The 18,666-nt window shown below is 39.2% G+C and overlaps 2 protein-coding genes across 2 annotated transcripts in view; both read right to left on the minus strand.

The window, feature by feature from the left end:
• The window catches only part of LOC110841546 (zinc transporter ZIP3), a 29,357-nt gene extending 23,403 nt beyond the window's left edge, over positions 1 to 5,954 (minus strand). Inside the window, exon 1 of the mRNA XM_022087203.2 lies at positions 2,265 to 5,954. Coding sequence (XP_021942895.1) covers positions 2,265 to 3,648 — 1,384 coding nt within the window. The 5' untranslated portion in view covers positions 3,649 to 5,954. The remainder of the gene's footprint in view (positions 1 to 2,264) is intronic.
• A 2,180-nt stretch (positions 5,955 to 8,134) lies between these two features.
• LOC110841547 (zinc transporter ZIP1) lies at positions 8,135 to 18,539 on the minus strand. The gene is made up of 2 exons (XM_022087206.2): positions 16,937 to 18,539; positions 8,135 to 8,963 (listed from the first exon to the last, which is right to left on the minus strand). Exons 1-2 carry the CDS (start codon positions 18,045 to 18,047, stop codon positions 8,851 to 8,853), a joined length of 1,224 nt encoding a protein of 407 aa, XP_021942898.1. The 5' UTR covers positions 18,048 to 18,539; the 3' UTR covers positions 8,135 to 8,850.
• Between the last annotated feature and the right edge of the window lie 127 nt (positions 18,540 to 18,666).

The raw sequence follows: 18,666 nt of genomic DNA on the forward strand, positions 1-18,666 counted from the left end.
ACCCAGAAGACAGCCATCTTCAGACTCACCGCCGTGAAAACCAGAAATCCTACAATTTTTATTAGAGATAACAATTCAAGGTTTATGAAATGGACGGGGAATGTTGCTTCTGTGAGAAATGTGAAATTCATGCACAATTTTTGTCTGAAAACTTGAAGACTAGACATCAGTTACGAAAATCAGATGAAGATGGGAGGATAATATTACAATATATTTTAAAGGAAGAAGGTATGAGGTTATTGCTGGATTCAAGCGTCTGAGGTTACGTCAGTGGTGCGATTTTTTTTTTAAACCTGACTTTGAAACGTCGAATTCCATAAATGACCGGGAATTTCTTGAGTAGTTATGATGATGTCTGCCCTGTGGGTTGCTGCGTCGTTTAATTTGATAGACTGTCTTTTCACTACTCTTTGCCAATGTTCTCTAGTCTTCGTATTATACATCTGCACCGTGATTCTTTTTAATATTTAATATTTCCGGATCTCTGACGTCATTAGTAGATGTTAGGATTTTATCTCGTACTGTTACTTTAAGTTCTTCACTCTTACTAGCCTTATTTAGCTGTTTTTAGCACATGAAAAAATAAAATTATTATTATTATTATAATAATAATTCATCTCCCACATTTTCCTTATTTTATACCAATATCAATTTTTCATATAGTGACCACTGAGCTATTTCAAGTTAGAAAGTTAATAATATTTCATAAAAATCTCTTAGAATCGTAAAGCATGATGCTGATTGTGGTGCATGGAGAATAATATCGTAAAGTAGGCGCAATACGAAAACTTCTATGTCAGAAGTTTATCATTTTTCCTTGATTACGCACGGAATGGAATGATTAGTTTTGAAGTGTAATGCAAATGTTATGGATTTAGACCGAGTGTGGGGAACGTTCCCTGAAAACTGATACGCTTTCCTCTCTATTCCGATTTGACGCTCCTTATTTTTCATTTCCCAGCGTACTGAGTGAACCGCGACTGTGATAGATTATGATGCAAATACAAAATTGTGAACTGATGGCCGTCGTTTGCACAAGAACATGGCGCCATTGAAGACGCAACGTGGCAGGGATCAGACAATCACTTGGGTCTCGACAGTTTGTCTCGGTGTTGAAGGCCCATCCTATGCACGTGACAGAACGTCACAGGTAAATGACCGAGCAGGTTAATGTAGCGGTAACACTCTAGATTTGTATTCAGGAGGAAACCAGTTCGAATCTCGGCCATGTTACTGGCTGTCTTGCTTGAGGAATTTCGTTCTCTTGCTCACAGAGTGTATTGAAATAGGTCACGAGCGCCTTCTCCAAACAAAGTCTTTTTATCTCTACGACTGAAAAATGCTGCTAAATATTTCAAGGTGCAGTCACTATTGGCTTTTTACATTAGCATCTAATTCCGTGGAGCAAAGTCTATCTCGAGAAGCTGGTATTAGTCACGAACTTCCCCGCCTTATATGCAACACGCAGGTTCATAACTGTGTTTACGAGAACCCGGAACCGGTATTATCCTCAGTCAGATAAGTTCAGTCTACATGTTCCCTATTTGCTTAAGTTTCATTCTAACATTTTCTTGCCATCTGCGCCTAGGACTTCGGAATGTTCTCTTCCACTCAGACTTTCCAACCAAGATTTTATATACATTTCGCGTCTCCCTCACGCGTTCTAAATGCTCCACTGATATCATCATCCTTAATTTGTTTTTCCTAATAAAATTGTATGAAGAGTACAAATTATGCTACCTCTCATTATGCAGTTTTTTATCCATCCTCCTGTCACTTTATACCTCTTACGCCAAAATATTTTCGTCAGAACCATGTTCTCAGACATCCTCAATCTGTGATTTTCTCTTAAAGTGAGAGACCATGTTTGACACCCATACAAAACCAAAGGCAAAACTGTAGTTTTGTTTGTGTAACAATAAAACTATTCCTCAAGCTATAGTTTTGTTGCGATTCTCCAAATTTAAGTATTGCCCTTTGTCGGCTACTCATTTAACATATTAACTTTTACCCCTCATATCCGAACGCCTCCTCTTCCAACCATTAATCGAGTATGACTGTCCAACGAACCTTGAAACTAACGTAGGGTGAAATTTTGCATTAGTTTGACAATAATTCCTGAAAGTATATACAGATATAACGGCCAATGCATTTACATAGTACAAATTTTTTTGTATATTTGTAATAAAGTATGACTGACTTTACGAAACCCTGTCCGAAATTACATACATAATTTCCAACAAGGACATAAATGTGGTACTTACTGACTAGCTGTAGAGCAAACATGACGACGAAACCCGCCATGATGGCTATGAGCTGCCATATCCCAGACTGCGTGCTGGCTCGTTCCCTCTGAAGCACCTCGAAGAACACGACGTACAGCAAGGTGCCGGCGGCCATGCCTTGAAGCACCACTGTCGCCACTGTGCTGCTGGTGCCTGCGTCCTCGCCGTCACTGCTCAGGGCGATTCCGACGCCGATACCAAGTGGCGTCACCGCAGCGAAAGTGGCCAAGTAAACAAAAATGAGCACGAGTCTTGTTCTGGTGCTGATCAATTCAACACCCACACAGAAGGCGATGACCAGCTTGTGAGTTGCGATGGCGGCGAATAGGTACCACACGTTGCCGACACTCGACTCAAGGCCCACCGCCAATCCTTCAAAAACCGCGTGGAAGGACAGTGCCAGTACCGCCAGGAGTCCGCGGAAAGATTTCGCCACTGTCGAACTACTTGTTGACAAACCATCTTCATCATTTTTGAAAGGAATCGCGTGGCTATGCCCGTGTCCGTGGTGATGGTGGTGATTCTGTTTGACAGAGCTGAGCCCTGTTAGTGGACCTCCTGTCATGTGCGCCTCAGCATCAAGCGGGGAATTTTTTGCGCTGTCCAAAATCATAATTGTCGACAGAGAGCTGTTGAGAAGGCCTTGTGTACTTGCAGACATGCTACTTCCGGTACTTCCGTTAGTGATAACGTTATCCAAGTTGTCGCCGGAGTTAATTAGATTTTTATTACCAGCAGCTGAAGAATTCTTGAGGCTGACTCTCGGTATCAAAGTTCCAGAGCTGTCGCCGTTACAATCGACGCCACTGTGTGTAGGATGTCGGGAGCAACGACGAAGGCTCATGGTGCGATGCAGGACAGCTTCGTCCTCATGTTCGTGTGGACGACGGTCGAGAACAGCGTGTACGAGTTCCTCGACGAGGTACACGAAGAAGAACCCCGCGCAGAAGACGAGTTCAGCGAAGTGGAGATCATGACGGAATTCTGGTAGCTCTCCGTTATTTTGCAGAACCTCCATGGCTTCCCGGACTTCTGGCTGCAGATGCAAGAAGGTCGTATACAACAGCACTCCTCCGCCGAAACACAGTAGCAACGATATCACAAAATGTTGCGAAGAAGATTTCTTTGTTGATTGTGGTTCTTTGTTCCAATGTAACCATGATGCAAGTTTCACGGGCAGAATTCCAAGGCCGAAAGAGCATAACCCGAGCACCAACATTGCTACAATTTTAGCAACAATCAGTTCTGATCCTGCTGTAGCCACTTTGGATGCGATGGTACTTTCATTGATTCCAGAATCGCTGTAGTCCCGAAGGAGTAGTTCCTCCAGTAATGACTCTGTTGTGTTCAAGTCTGGAGCCATGTTTCAACTGTGCTTCGACTGTCCTGTTCCACTGACACTATTCTCTAGCAATCCGTTAGTAGACTAACTCGAAAAACCGTCGATGATTCAAGCCTTACACCGTTTTATTTCCTCAACACCCGACACGTAATCTCTTCCAAGTTCACTGAATTCAGAGTCAACACTGTTCTTGGAACCATTCTCTTTTCAGTGGACTGAAGGACAGTCAGAGTAGTTGATTAACGGATTTTCCTGACCCCTTTTAAGATATTCTTTACGTAATATGTATGACCTTAGTAACAGGTGGCTTTCGGTCACTGTGCCTCGACGTTAGCATTCACTTCCAGGTGAACAACTAAGTTGAAGGGAATCTAGGTGTCGTTAGTTGTCCTTCAGACGTGAAAACGGGAGTAGTGACAAATGTCACTGCCGATTCAGAAGAAATTAATTGGTTTGGTTGGGTTTTCTGTCGTCGCTTTCACTGTTGAGGCGATAGGTTCGAAGGACCACAAACTAGCTTCTCGTTCTCGCCTTGAACTTGATTGCCACTTGCTACAGCAGTTTCCATTTTCAGTGGCTGAAGGGAAAGTGGAGAGGTACTTCTTGGAAGTTGGTATGAATCCGGTTGTTTTAGAATCTCTGGTAAACGTGCACTGAACGTCTTTATGTTGCTGTCAAAGGAGTTGGAAATTATAGCCTAGAGAGTTCTGTACTTAGACTCGATAGTTTCACACGTATTCATATCGGGTTAAAAATCGAACTCAGATCTTTAAAATGAAATGCTTCAGTATTATTTTAAATGTCTGCATGAATAAGACTGGCTGTAAAAGTTGTCAGCATTATATTTTCCTGGGTCTGCGATTTGAGAAGGAAATTTTATTGTTGTTTACTATTAGTGTAAAGACACTACAAAAACTGCTTTGTCATTCAAGCTTATTCTGTTAGTAAACGTATGTGATTTACATGTTTGTGCCTCCTATTTATAAAATAACCATTCGCGCCCAAACTAAATATGTTAACTCGCGGTTCGCTTCTCTCTTGTTTTAATCAAGAACAGAAAATTCTGTTTCGAGTTAAGACTTTCTGCTGTCTATGTTATTCACTTCTGTTTTCGGCCCTTCGTGATTTTATTCTGTCCTTTCATATCAGCACTGAGCACGTAAGTGTAAACAGAAATTACCCGATAGAATTTAAAACAAGTCTCCACAGATTTTGTTTTGTTTTATCGTGATTAAGAACACAGTAAATAATTTCACACGATTCGCTGATTTGAAGATAATTTGCGAATACAGATAACTATTCACATATTAACAGGGAACACTTCTATGTGATATTGTCCCCAGTTTATCTTTGATCCTCGCACATGTTACTTGACGCAAACTGTAAAACGAATCCATTAATAATAAACACTTATCACGTTATAAGATGAAATAAAAACTGCCATTCAGTGATACAGATACGTTTTCAAAAGACAATGCGAAATTATTTAAAACGAACAGCTCATTATTTTATCTTCAAATATAGATGCACGATTTAAAAAAATACAATAATTAAATAGTTCCGGTTTATAATATGTTTCAAAGTAAAGCACAGCAACATTCCCCCGTTAATTTTTCCGGCACTAGTTATTTGGTTATTGCAGTATTAAACGAACCGCGTGGTACACGCGTCAGATGAACGAAATTCACTAGTGTTCTTCACCAAGGTAACAGCAGTTAACTGCTGTAGTCCTTGCAAACACGCCACTTTTACCTGTTCGTTCCACCTTGTCCGAACACCGACATCATGCTTGTAACCTGGTGGGGGGAGGGGGGAACTGCAGGAAGGGGTCGAGGCGGGGGGTACACACACGAATTCTTCAAGAGAGCCTTTCCACTTCTTCCTTCATTGTTTCCTGGGTGGTAATAAAACAATTTCCGTTCAATTTTTATTCTATACTTCTTGCTAGTCTCTTTGGTTTGTTTATGGCTTTTTGTTTTGAAATCATACAGGTCTAGTTATGATAAAATTTCTGGAAGTAGACAAACACAGAATATCTTCAATAAAAGCACCTTGTCACTCCCGTTGTAGTTTTCTGGATGTTAATAAAAATTCCCGTTGAATTTTTAATTCCGTATTATCGCATTTAACTGTGGATTTTTATTACTTTTGGGGTCATGTGGACTTAGTTATAGTGGAAGAACCCTTAGAAGCTGTAAGTTGAAAACTTGGGTGAGGGAACTGTTGAAGTTTCAAGGTATTGTTACACGCTTCTTGCGGTTAAATGAGCTGGACACTGAACGACGAACTCTTACCCCGCTGAAGTCTGTTTCACTACTGTGACCCCCTCAGCAGGCAACCGCTTGCCGGCTCGATAACACTGCCCCCCCCCCCCCCCCACGTCACAGCTTTCATCTGGCAGCGTCACAGAACAGGTGACTGTATCATTTAAGTGTGTGTGGTTTTCAAAAAATTTGTGACTTTTCTGTACGAATTGCACGAAACGAACGCTTTTCCCTGCGTCTTTCATCCCCGAAATTATTGAACGGATTTAGATAAAATTTGGCACATGTTGTCTACACCAAAAGCTGTAGCCCATTGGCCGTACTTTGCATGAAGCTACTTTAAATTTTATCAGTGTTTATAAAAATGCTTATGTACAATAAATTGTACACATGATATGAAACATAGATCTCATTAAGCTCTACAACTTTTATCCAAAACTTTTTTTTGGATCTAGTTTACGAGGCACAACAAAAACATTACATTCCTACGTTACAAAGAAATCGCTTGAGAGAGACTTCATTGAATAATGCCATGACTCACGAGGTTGTGGTTTCAGGGGCTCAGTTGAATGCGACTCCAAATTGTGCACATGTCTGACGTCAAAGCATTTCTCTTGCAGACTTCATGCTCTGTAATTCCGATGCGACCCGACCAGTGGTGAGCGGTGTCCTTGACATGGCGGGTTAAGCTGGGATATCGGGGGGCGGTCCCTGCCTGACGCCTTCTTCTCGGAAATGTTCAACCAAATATCTTCCCGTCATGAGACTCTGATGAAACTGCTCGATATTTCAGAACGCTTGGTATCAGTGGCGGAACTACGGCTGATTAATTCTTAAAAGGCCAGTGGTAACCATATGTACCACTTGCTTTAACAGTTAGTAAATTCATTTTTTATATTTTGGGGTCTCGTGTGATTCTCATTGTAAACAGCGATTATTTTCTTAAACGACAGAAACCAGATGATATTTGTAATGGCGAAGTGTTTCCTTTGCGGTACGGACTGAATTCTTAAATATTATTCTTTGTTGAATATTCTTTTTCTTTCGTGGACTATCAACGTCTGTTGTTACAGATAACTCTGAAGACCTTTCTGTTTCATCCAGCTTGTAAGACATTCGGCAATAGAGATGGTCCCAGTTTGCGTCGTACACATACTACACTTAGAGAAACTAAGAGATGTAAGTTATGCAAAGTTTGGTCCTTTTCATCAGAGAAAGATACCGCTTAGGACAGCAGAACAGAACAGAGGATGTTATTAAAAAGTGTATTATAATGGTAGGGCTTGGAACCGTGGACTGAAGTACAATTGACAAGATGGGTTTTGAGATATTTAAATGCAAAGAAGGGTTTTTCACCAGGAGCCTGGGTTAGTAACTGGACAGAAACTCTTCCAAAACACAAAATGAAACCATGCAGGGGGATTCGTATCTAAAAACTCTTCCCCATCCCTGTGGAAACAATAAGTCACGTGTGCGCATATCTGTATGGTAAGGCCCTCGTAAATTATGTTACACAAGTTGCATATCCATCACGGCGTTCTGCGTATTCATGTCTCACAGGCTTACGTGTGCCTGCCTACGTACTAATAGAAATAAATTCTGGTAGAATTTGCGAGATACATCAGTTACCCTTTAAAGCCGAACCAACCAAAATGCTTACTTGGGGCGGAGTCTAAACGCTAAGCGCATTATGTCGTCTCTTGCCGAAGCACGTGTGATTGGTAATTACAAATTCAACCCGTACCTGAAAGAAAACGCGACACTTATCCATTGCCAAAATCGGTTTATTAACGCTGTTTAAGGAAATTTCCCCTCCATGCATTGAGAATTATATGAAAACTCATGAATTCAAAATGAGCTTTAGCGATTGTTAAAGCAGATGGTACATATATTTACCACTGCCTCCTGGAAAACGCGGTGTTCTGTCCAGGGGTTAAAATGACTAGCACCAACCCGCACAGGTCTGTCCAAATTTCATAGCATTTATATAATGATGACCTCGGAGCACATTGTCGCAATTATGACCCTGATACTTTACGTTCTTATGAACTATATCAGAAATGCGACTGATACAGAGCTGAAACAGAATAACAGGTCTTACGAAAATACAAGAATAAAAAAGACAGGGGAAAGAATGATGCTGACAGGAAGATATACACGAATGGAAAAAGATAAACATTCACTTTATTATCCGTACAACTATTTAAAAGTCCGAGGAAAACTGTTATAAAGAATTGAGGAAATTTATCCAAATATAAATAAGACTGTATTTCACTTTTACTTATTTGTTTGTTGTAAACAAATACAAAGTCACAAAGCGCTATTAAACACTGAATGAAAGATTTCTGTACAAAGTATTAAATACACTTACGGACTATAGTTTATTTTGTAATCTCACACAAGGAGTCTAGAAAATAAAGTTGGTGTTGAAACACATTAGTACAAGTAAAGTATTCCTGCTAATCTGAGATAACCATTTGGGATTCATGTCATTTTAAACTGTGCGATATTCTTCCAGAACCAATTTCTTTTGTCTAAATTTGGAAGCAGTGCGGATCTTATGTTACACTCCGACGTGATTTTCATATGTTATAGATACAGTCCTTCATCAAAAATATGTACTGCACACACATAACGTCTCTTTGTAAAACCTTGTTGGCATGTTTTTACCATGTTGTACAGAATATTACCAATGGCTGTAACAAGTAGAATGTGTTTTTTTAAATTTAATATGAGATAGGCTAAGTCATTAGTTTCTTCCTTCGGAATATTAACAGTAAAATTTAGATATATTCTGCATCCTTATTTTAGTTATTTTTGTAACAGAAACGCACTCACATTTATTGTTACAATAGGAACGTGTCCTTACGTATTGCGTTGTTTTGTTACGCAATAAACTTTCTCAACGGGACCCCCCAGACGGCAGTTTCATCTGTGTAGATCCATGTCGCGTGTCTTGCTAATGGTGGTGATGGTGATGTTCCTGGTGATACGTAATATTTCTTATGATTGCCTCCATATTCTCCGTGTGTTCGGATTCATGATCATGATCATGTTCATGGTTATGGCCAGCTGAAAATAAAGATCTAATTAGTTCAATAACTGATTAACTCCATGGAGTAGAATACTTAATCAGAAATAATCAGGAGTTTCCTCGTCTTCTACGAAAACCAAAAGTTAATTACCGTGCCCACAAGAGCCCGCCACCGTGGGTCAGATTATTTCAATTCACGCCCTAGTTTCCTTACATCCACATCTAGGCAAGAAAAATTGTGGCCGAATTTATGGTACAGTTCCAGGATTTTCCTGGGGGGACTGAGGTAAAGCACTAAAAACCTCTATCAGGATTGCCAGTCCTCGGGCCAGGATTTGAACCCGAGACCTCCCGAATACGAATCAAGCGTGCAGACTACTTGCAATAGCTCGACGTTCGATAATAACTTTACATGTTTGTATTCTTGCACATTCATGCATATTCCGTAACTGTTCTAAGTTTTCTATTCTGATGTTGCAATCAGTTTCTGACAACGTAATTTCCAAGAATGTCCCGCATTTGGTTTATGGTTTTCCTACTTCATGACGTCATTTCAGAAACAATTCGGACCACGTCCTCCCCTTTCAAAGTCTCTTGTAATTCGAGGTTTTAGAAAGAAATGTAAACGAGGCTGTGATAGGATCTGGCGGGAGTATGAAGTCAGGCGCTCGGTTTAGTGTTGTGTCGGTGTATTTGACAGGAGGAATGTGGCTTCTTTCGCCGTGAGGATACTCGTATTTTCGCATGTAATTTACTCTACGGAGGAGTTTTGTAAGTGTTGTGCTTTCAGTACGATTTGCGAAAGGAATGCTGCAATAAATTCTGTCACTGTTTGACACAAAGTGGTCAAATTCGAAAGCTCTCGACTTTAGAAATAAAACCACTCAGGCTCGTTACTGTAGCCTTACAGACAACTTTTTATGCACAAGCTGTTTATTTGCCAGATTGAAAATTGCTGATTTCTTCCATGGGGCTTTGTTATTAATACAATAGACTAACACGGTGAATGTTGGCTTTCAGAATTACTCGTGCCTTCGAGAACAGAAACTCTGCATCCACATTCACTCTCCTTTCTATTAAAGTCGCCGACGACGCGTTCTACTCTGCGGTAAAATGCTTGATGCAAAAGGGTCGTATCGCCATTTTTGTTAATTCCTTGGTATCCATATTATTATTACGTGTCATGTGATTAATATCCAGTTTGTGTACAAATGTCATTCTCAAACGATGGTCAGGAGCACGGTTATCTGAATATTATGTTATTGGCCCATTTCACAGCAGACCCCGCGTGGGGTACGTTTTCTGAAGTCGTGAAGAGCCACCAAGGGCAAATTTATTTTTACTTATTTTTTCATAATTCCCTCTCCTATTTTTTTATACTTGCTTCAAACTGACGACTTGAAATTAATAACTTGCGAGAAACAAGTGATACATTAATAAATTGTGTGTCTTGGAACTGCGTTTAACCTACTGATGATATATCTTATGTGGCAGGATCTCAGTTCTATGCGCCTATAATTTTTCTATGCTCTGTTAAATTATATACTAACACAAACCTTTTTCACTAAATAATAGCTACATGCCGTATGAGACGATACGGCGCTTTCAGTGAACTGTTTGACCGGCTATGGCCTGAGGTGCATGTGTTAATTTTTCTGTATGGGCAGAATCCTTTATTTACTTCGCCATATTTAATTAGTTTTGAGCACAACCAGTCTCTAACTGCGGGGAATAATGCGGCCAGAGCTTGAAGCAGGCCACTCACCTTCAATTTTTTAAACAATGATATCGTTTCTAAACAGAGAGCTAAATCAGCGTAATTTAAAAGACCGTGATGTTCAAAACCACTGAATGATTTGACAGTATATAATTTTTATACTTGCTCAGATGCGTGTAATTTTCTCTTTAACTACATACAGCAAAAGACATGAAAATACGTAAACTGAAGTGAAACTAGCATGAAAATTATTAGTCACCTAGCAAAGAGAGACTTGTGCTTAATATTTTGAGGTCATTCAGCTCTGATTTGTATACATCGGGACATTATGCCATTTTATTGGCATCACAAGGAGACACGGAGCTTTTGTGTCTGCGTGAAGCATGGGACCAAGTCAAGTAAGTGATTGTTTGTATAGAATCTGTTTCCGTGTTAACACCTTCAGGTCCTTCGTCGGATTTTGTCCGCCAACTTTCGCATTTAAAAAATGCAAGAAAGAAATTAGAAGTTTCCTTCCTGCCTTCCTTTCTGTCATGGCAGAACTGACTGTGGTTCACGTGTCAGATAAGGTCCGATATTTGAAAAATCCTGCATCAATCAGACACGTGTGTGTCCGACTGTTTTGAAATTCAAGCGAAATAAAATGAAACTGGTGGAATGGCGTGTATAAAAATATTATGGATCTGAAAATGTTAACATGAGAGTCAGGTTCTGTGACATGTAAAATTATGAAAATATCAATGGTTTAGAACCAACGAAAAAAAAATTATGCTGCATTATGAACATGTAGTTAAATGAGTTCTAACGTCGCCCTACAGCAATGATATTTTGTCTGTTTATAGACTATCACAAACAATCCTTATCGTTTTGTAGAATTTGTTGTGTTGTACCGCAAACTGGCCCCTGATCCATATAAAACGCTTGTCTTAGGAATTCTGTGAAGCGATGTTGTATGATTTCAGGGGACTCGGAGGGAGTAATAAAAACCTCCATAAAAAAAGAAATATTTACAGTTACTTGTCGGGATTGTCATGGAATATGTTTACTGTATGGCAGGTTCATGATGGATTACGATTTAATGAGGGAATGGAGCTGAAAGAACGATATGGCGCGGACTGAAAATGTTTGTGAACAATTTGTGAACAGAAGAACCTAGCAGGCGGGAAGCACAATGTACTTGAGAAAAATACACACTGAAGAGCTCCATAGTTTGTGCTGTTCACTAAATATTATTTGGGTGATCAAATCAAGATGTACGAGATGAACAAGACGTGTAGCATGCGTGTTAATGATGCGTAATAGGATATGCAGTGTTTGCTGGATTAATCTGGCTAGTGGTAGGTGCCAGAGTCGGACTGTTGTGAACACGGTAATGAATTTTTGGTTCCTATAAAAGGCAAGATAATTCTTGATTGGGTGAGCAACTAAACTTTTCTGAAAGACTCTGATTCAAGGGTATAAAAAAATAAAAATACTTTACTTAATCGTGTTTTGCTATGACTACTTAAAGATCCGTAAAAGTTGGGTTTGTGTAAAATTGCGACCACAGGTGCTACAGCGCAGCGGTGTTCGTAATAGAAAGCAGGCACGTCGGCTGATGAACGAGGTCAATAAAGGTTTGAGGCTGGATGAAACTCCAGGCCTGTCTTACGCCGGGACGCCGGCGCTGAACGTCGGAAGGAAGGTTTCAGTGAGAGGCTTCCTTTCTCAAAGAATCCGTACGCGTGCACTTCGGCATCATCACTTGAAATAGAAGCTCGTCTAAATAATATTTAATAATTCAGTCCGTACCGCGAAGAAAACACAACAGTTTACCATTTAAAAAATTAGCTGTCTAATGCTGTTTGGCGACATAATCCCTGTTTACACTGAGAATCATACAGAACACATAATTGGAAAATGCAGCGACAATGATTGTTAAAATCAGGTGGTACGTACAGTTACCATTGGGCTTTAAAGTGCTATCACACCATCTTGGCCTAGGTCACCCAAGTTTGCATTTTCCCTCGGTTTTTACACATATTTTCACGACGTGATATTAAGTGATATTAGCGACGCTTTCACCTCAGAAGTTCAAATATATTTTTGTTGGTATTATTAATAATGGGTAAAAAGGAGATACAGAGTTCGCAGTGGACTTAGGTGGCATCAAACATCACAAGTTTCACAATAATCCTTCCGTCTGCAGGATCAACTTTTATTACGAACAATAAACAGACGCGTCGATCTTAAGCCTTTAACCCACAAGATAAAGAGAATAAGTTAAAAAAGGCCAGACAATGAGTACTCGTTATGATAACTACAGTGCAAAAAAAAGTATCAGAATCTTGAGCCAGTAGCATCCGATCCACTCTCACCCACATACAGGAGGCCAATCAGTTGCAAGTAACTAAGTGACGGTTGCTAAGTGATCGATTATGATAATTACAGTATCTCTTACATAACTACCAACTGCATATAGCACAGAACTTGTTACAAACGTAATGCTGTATTCTGAGAGCAACAGTAAAATAAGGCATTTGCATGTACTCTTGTCTCCGTTGTTAATGTCATGATGGGGTCGTACTATGTCTGTTTGTCCGTCCCCAGTTGATAAATGAGCGGACACAGAGCAGCTGTGAAATAAAGGACTACTTGGAATAAAGATTATATATGTATTACTTCTTTATGAGAAAACATCCATATCGTAATCTTTTATAGTACCTAATTTGATGACGATACACCAACTGCAGATATTAAATAAAGTCGAATGAGATGGACGGATCATTTTAAATGACGGGATAAAAATTTGTGTGGCCTGCTTAAGTTTTTCATTCCATTCGCGTTGAACATCTGAAGATAATCTACTTTCGGATATCATTGCTTCGGTCGAGACTCAAACCCAGTATCCAAACACCACTGGGATACCCCTTCTTTCTTATCACGAATTTGAAGATGACGGTTTTCTGATATATTTCATCTTTTAGTCTTGTAGAAATTTACGACGTTACAGACGTGTTTACTGTCTCCATCATCATCGCCATATTGATGGAGGTAGCAAGCACCTCTGAAACGTCGCTCAACTTGTACGAGACTACACGACACTATTCATAAGACAGTCGTCTTCATTCTCGCCGCCGTGAGAACCTGATATCTCACTGTCGTGGATTTGTTGATTACTGGAAGAAACATCATTACGGCTGTATTTCATTTCCACGTAATAAATCAAATTTTTTAACGCCAGTCCTGCCCTAGATTTCACTATAGCCCGCACTAGGAAAAGATCTTACGTCTCATTTGAAATAATTTTAAGTAGACCTGAATGGAAAAAAAAACATGTTAATGACATGCCAGTGTCGCATGTCACTTTGTTATAGCAACCTGAAATTGGTTATTAAATAAAACACAAACCATTTCTTGGAGGCTGGCAAATTTTCTACACACTGAATTGCTGCTATGAGTTTGTGGAACCTTCATAGACCATTTCCTAGCCAGTCTAAACTGATCTTATAATCAGACCTAGTACCCTCGTCTCGAAAATACAGCGCCCGAAATTTAAACCGCTGACTGTTCTTCTAAAACGTCTTATTACATTATAATTATTATGAGCTGGATTAATTTTTGTCATTTATTTTGGTTTCTGACGTAAGTAGATCGTTGGAAGGTAGAAAGTGGAAAATTGCACAAAGAGTTCTGGAGCACGGCTAGCCATGCGTGACATATCGATTTATCATTTACATGATATAAGACGTTACAGTTGCTGGAGCATACGGTAAATATAGTATTTCATGTTATGAAGAACATTGTATTATAACATTGCAGTTAGACTATCCGTCTGTCTTAACTCCGTGCTTTTTGTGTAGTCTCGTTAGAAAAAAAGGCTTAGAAATCTGTTTTAAGTTTCCACACTTAGCCCACATTCTTCTTACTTTTTAAGATCATAAAATGAAGGTCTCATATGGATTTTTTGTGTCTGCAAGTTTCGTTTTAAAAAAATACTGAGAGGATTTTGATGAAATTTAGTTTTGGGGGATTGACACTAAAATATTATGGAAGGGATTTTATTTCGTTCAATGAAGTTCCAGTATAACCCGACGTAAAATTTGACTTAATAAATTTAAAACTGCCTATCGATAAGCACTTTGTTGGTACAAGGCATTAAGTGCAGAAAACGTTAAGATCTACAAGTTTTGTTTGAAACTCTTTTATATGTGGCGAATAATAATGAAATTCAGGTAAACTCATTTCTCACTCGGTTTGACGACGGCGTCGTAATAATCCTGTTTCTCTCACTTGTGGTTTGTAGGCAGACGTATACTGTGAAGTTATCATGTCCTTGCCTCTCAGCGTGACGCTGGAAATGGAAAGTAGGGAAATAACACGGATTTTCCCCGGAAAAACCGTATTTTGTTGGGTTGGGGATACCCAGAATTAAGTTATCGAGCTGGCGAGATTGTTTTTACATTAACCTTACGCTGTTTGAGCCTAACTTTGCCAATCAGTCGACTTCTTGGAAGGTATGTACGTAACCGAATCAGTTATCCAACAGTTGAAATACAGGTATTGTACGCTATGAAAATTATTTCTGTTCAAAATTAAAAATCAGTCGAATAAAACTGTCAGGTTTTCAAAATGTTCGCCCTTCGATTCTTGAGGCAATAGTAACTTTTTATTTTTGAAAATCAGATGTTATTTTTTCCCCACCTTTTACGGAAACAAAAGGTTCATTACTGTGTTTACTGAACCCTATTCTGAACCTAATTCATTCACACATCATCGTACCCTGTTTCTCTTATTTTTGTCTTAATAAAATCCTACATCTCTCTGTCTCTAAAGTTGTCTTTTTCTTCACGTTTCCAAACGACAATTGTTTATGAATTTCTTATCTCCTTCATGCTCGCTACGTTTCCAACCTGCTCATATTATATGATTTGGTGACCACAGTAATTTTTGATGAAGAATACAAATTATAAACCAAATTTCCGCAGTCTCCTTTACTTTTCACCTCTCAGGTACAAATATTTTTCTAATTAGCTCGTCCGCAAACAATATCTTCCCAGTCTTGTTTTTTAAAAAAATGTTATGGAATTCGAAAAGCGATTGCAAAAGGCAGCCATCGTTTCATATGGAATGCCACATTGGACGGAAGTTTTACGCTTGCATAATTCAGCAGATTTTGATTGCAGCGACCTATTAACAATTTGGATCGAGTCGTGTGTAAATAATTTTCACAAAGTGAAAAGAATGGACACGCTTCGGTGCAGTATTTTGCTTTGTTCGGTTCTGTAGCGGATACACAACATTCCGTACGTGTTTCGGTGCCTGTAGACAGATTTTAAACATTCACAAGAATTGTTCTAAAATTGTAATCTGACTCGGGTTGTTGTGTTTCCATGGCAGTAAATGCTGGAAAATTCAATGCAATCAACCTTTTAAATGTCACTGAACAGTCCCATGTCGAAGGTCGCCGTGTAGACTCTGGTATTCCTGCTTCGTATTCGACAGATCCTCACTTCTGCTCTCTGCCACAATGTCTATTATCCTGACGGAAATTGTTCTCATACCCTGTTTTTCAAAGACCCGTTTTAATAATATCCTATCACCTACCGAGTGGGCTTTTCCCTTGAGGCTTCCTAATTAAATTTTCTAATCGTTTAAATGCATACCACCTGTTCCGCCACAATTTCCCATTGACTTGATTATCCTAACAATATAAGGTATAACAGCACAAAGTATGGAGCTCCTCACTGTGCAAATTTTTCCAGAGTCCTGTCACTTCATCCCCCTTAGATCCAAATATTCACCTCACCACCCTGTTATTTAGCACCCTCAGTTTAATCTTGTCCCTTATGTGAGAAACCAAGTTTGATTCTGATAAGAAGCAATAACAACTGTCAATTTTTGAATTTGAAGGGTTAAACCTTCTCTTCGTATATTTCAATGGTGTAATTTGTTTCAAAAACTTACTAATGGTCTTGTACGGTGATGGTGGGTCACATACGTCTCACCAATCTCAAGAACCAATCAAATATCTCTTAAATAGAAAGGACAAATTTTAAAATGTTTAGATAAACTTCGGTTTTTAGTTGAATGTACAGGGTCTTCACGAAAGGACTTGTTATCTTCCAATTTTAATTTTATTTCTGTAATAATGTCAAGGTCAGTGGTGAGCATATTGAACACTACACCTGCTTTACAACTAACGATCATGTAACTGACTGTGTTTTTACTTTTGTGGTATGATTGTTTATGTGAATATATAACAATCCTTTCGTGAACACCCTGTATTAACGAACAGTTTGCTGTGAAACTTACCTGCTATGAGCAATCCGAACATGATGCAAAACCCAACTACGATGGCTAACAACTGTTTGAGGCCAGACACCTTGTTGTCCCGCTCTCTCTGAAGTATCTCGAAGAAAACCACGTACAGCAGTGTTCCTGAAGCCATCCCCTGAAGAATCGCATTTAAAATACTGTGATGTCCATCTTCAGTACTTCCGCTCAGCCCTATACCAATCCCAATGCCGATAGGCGAAACAAGTGCAAATGTTGATATGTATGCCAGAGTGAGAATGAATTTTGTCCTGGAGCTCACTAGTTCGATACCCACACAGAATGCAATGACTAGTTTGTGAGCTGAAACAGCACCCAACATGTACCACACGTAGCTTGTGGTTGTCTGTAATCCCACTGCCAAGCCTTCAAAAAGTTCGTGCACAGACAATGCTAAGACAACAAGAAGACCTCGAGCTGAAGTAACGATAGGATCATCTTTGTTGTGATGTGTTGTAATCGTTTTGGGCTCCGATGTAACAATTTCAAAATCTTTATCTTTCTTTCCAGTCTCTTGTAATGTTGATATTGTCAGCGTCTTTAACGATGAAGTATCCTCAGATCCTCCTCTACTGTCTTCTAAATCATTTTTAACTCCTTCTTTATTTCCAGAACATTTTCTGATACTGAAAGTCCTGTGGATAACGTCGTCTACTTTTGAAATTCCTTTAGAGTCTTCGCGCCAGTGTAAGTAAAGATGAACTAACTCTTCTACTAGGTACATCGTGAAAAAGCCACAACACATTATTAGTTCTGCGAGGTGAAAACTCGTTACTGCAATTTGTCCTTCCTCCTGAAGTTCCGTCAGGACTTCACTCAGCTCCGGTAACATGTGGAGAAAAGTTGTGCATAACAAAGCACCTCCCCCAAAACAAAGCAAGAGCGATAAGACTGGTTTAGACCTACTGTCATTCGTTACCCTGTTCCATCTGAACCATACGGCCAATTTCGTTGGAAGCAGACCTAACATGAATGTTGCCACGCTTAAGACAATCATGGCAACGATTTTTGCTACCACTATACCTTCATCATCTCCGAGTTCATCTTCATGGTGGTGTGGTATATCACCATCCGAAATATTATATCCCATTGCGGCCTTGTTGGAAGATTACAATTAATAATATCAAATTAAAATTAGAACTGATAACTTGGTAGGCTGTCAAAAAACTGTACTGTTTTCAGCGCTAGGTGGAGTGTAACAGAGAACAGCCTTATGTCAGCAGTATTTTTCTTGTTGAAATATAAAGCTTGCTAAGTGACATGACACAAGGTTTTCGATTAACATAGTTTGAGCATGCGCAGTGACAGTCATTTTTCTCTTTTATCGTTTAACATCGGAGTGATTGGTTACCTGATTCTTATCAAACGACGTCTCTAACCACCTGGGGAGATGAAATGGTTCCGAAGATATCTTGTGGACTTATCTAATGTAACACTTGAATACAGTGTGTAAGTCAATCATCAGATGACAAAAACACCATTGTAGTCACCTCGAATTTAGAAATCTGATTTTGTAAAGATGTGAAACGCGAGTTTCAGAAGTCCCACACGAAATTTGCAATACGATCTGTTCAGTAGATATAATTAAATTATATTCTCTCAAGATATATGAACAGTTGTTGGTGTATGAATATTTTATAAATAATAAAACATATATATATATATATTTTTAAAATATTCAAAATTATCTTATTTGTATTTGTTTACAA

Source organism: Zootermopsis nevadensis, unplaced genomic scaffold (assembly GCF_977971745.1).
Source record: "Zootermopsis nevadensis isolate Lab colony 2312 unplaced genomic scaffold, Znev_1.0 Znev_ptg000012l, whole genome shotgun sequence".
Taxonomy (NCBI): Eukaryota; Metazoa; Arthropoda; class Insecta; order Blattodea; family Termopsidae; genus Zootermopsis; species Zootermopsis nevadensis.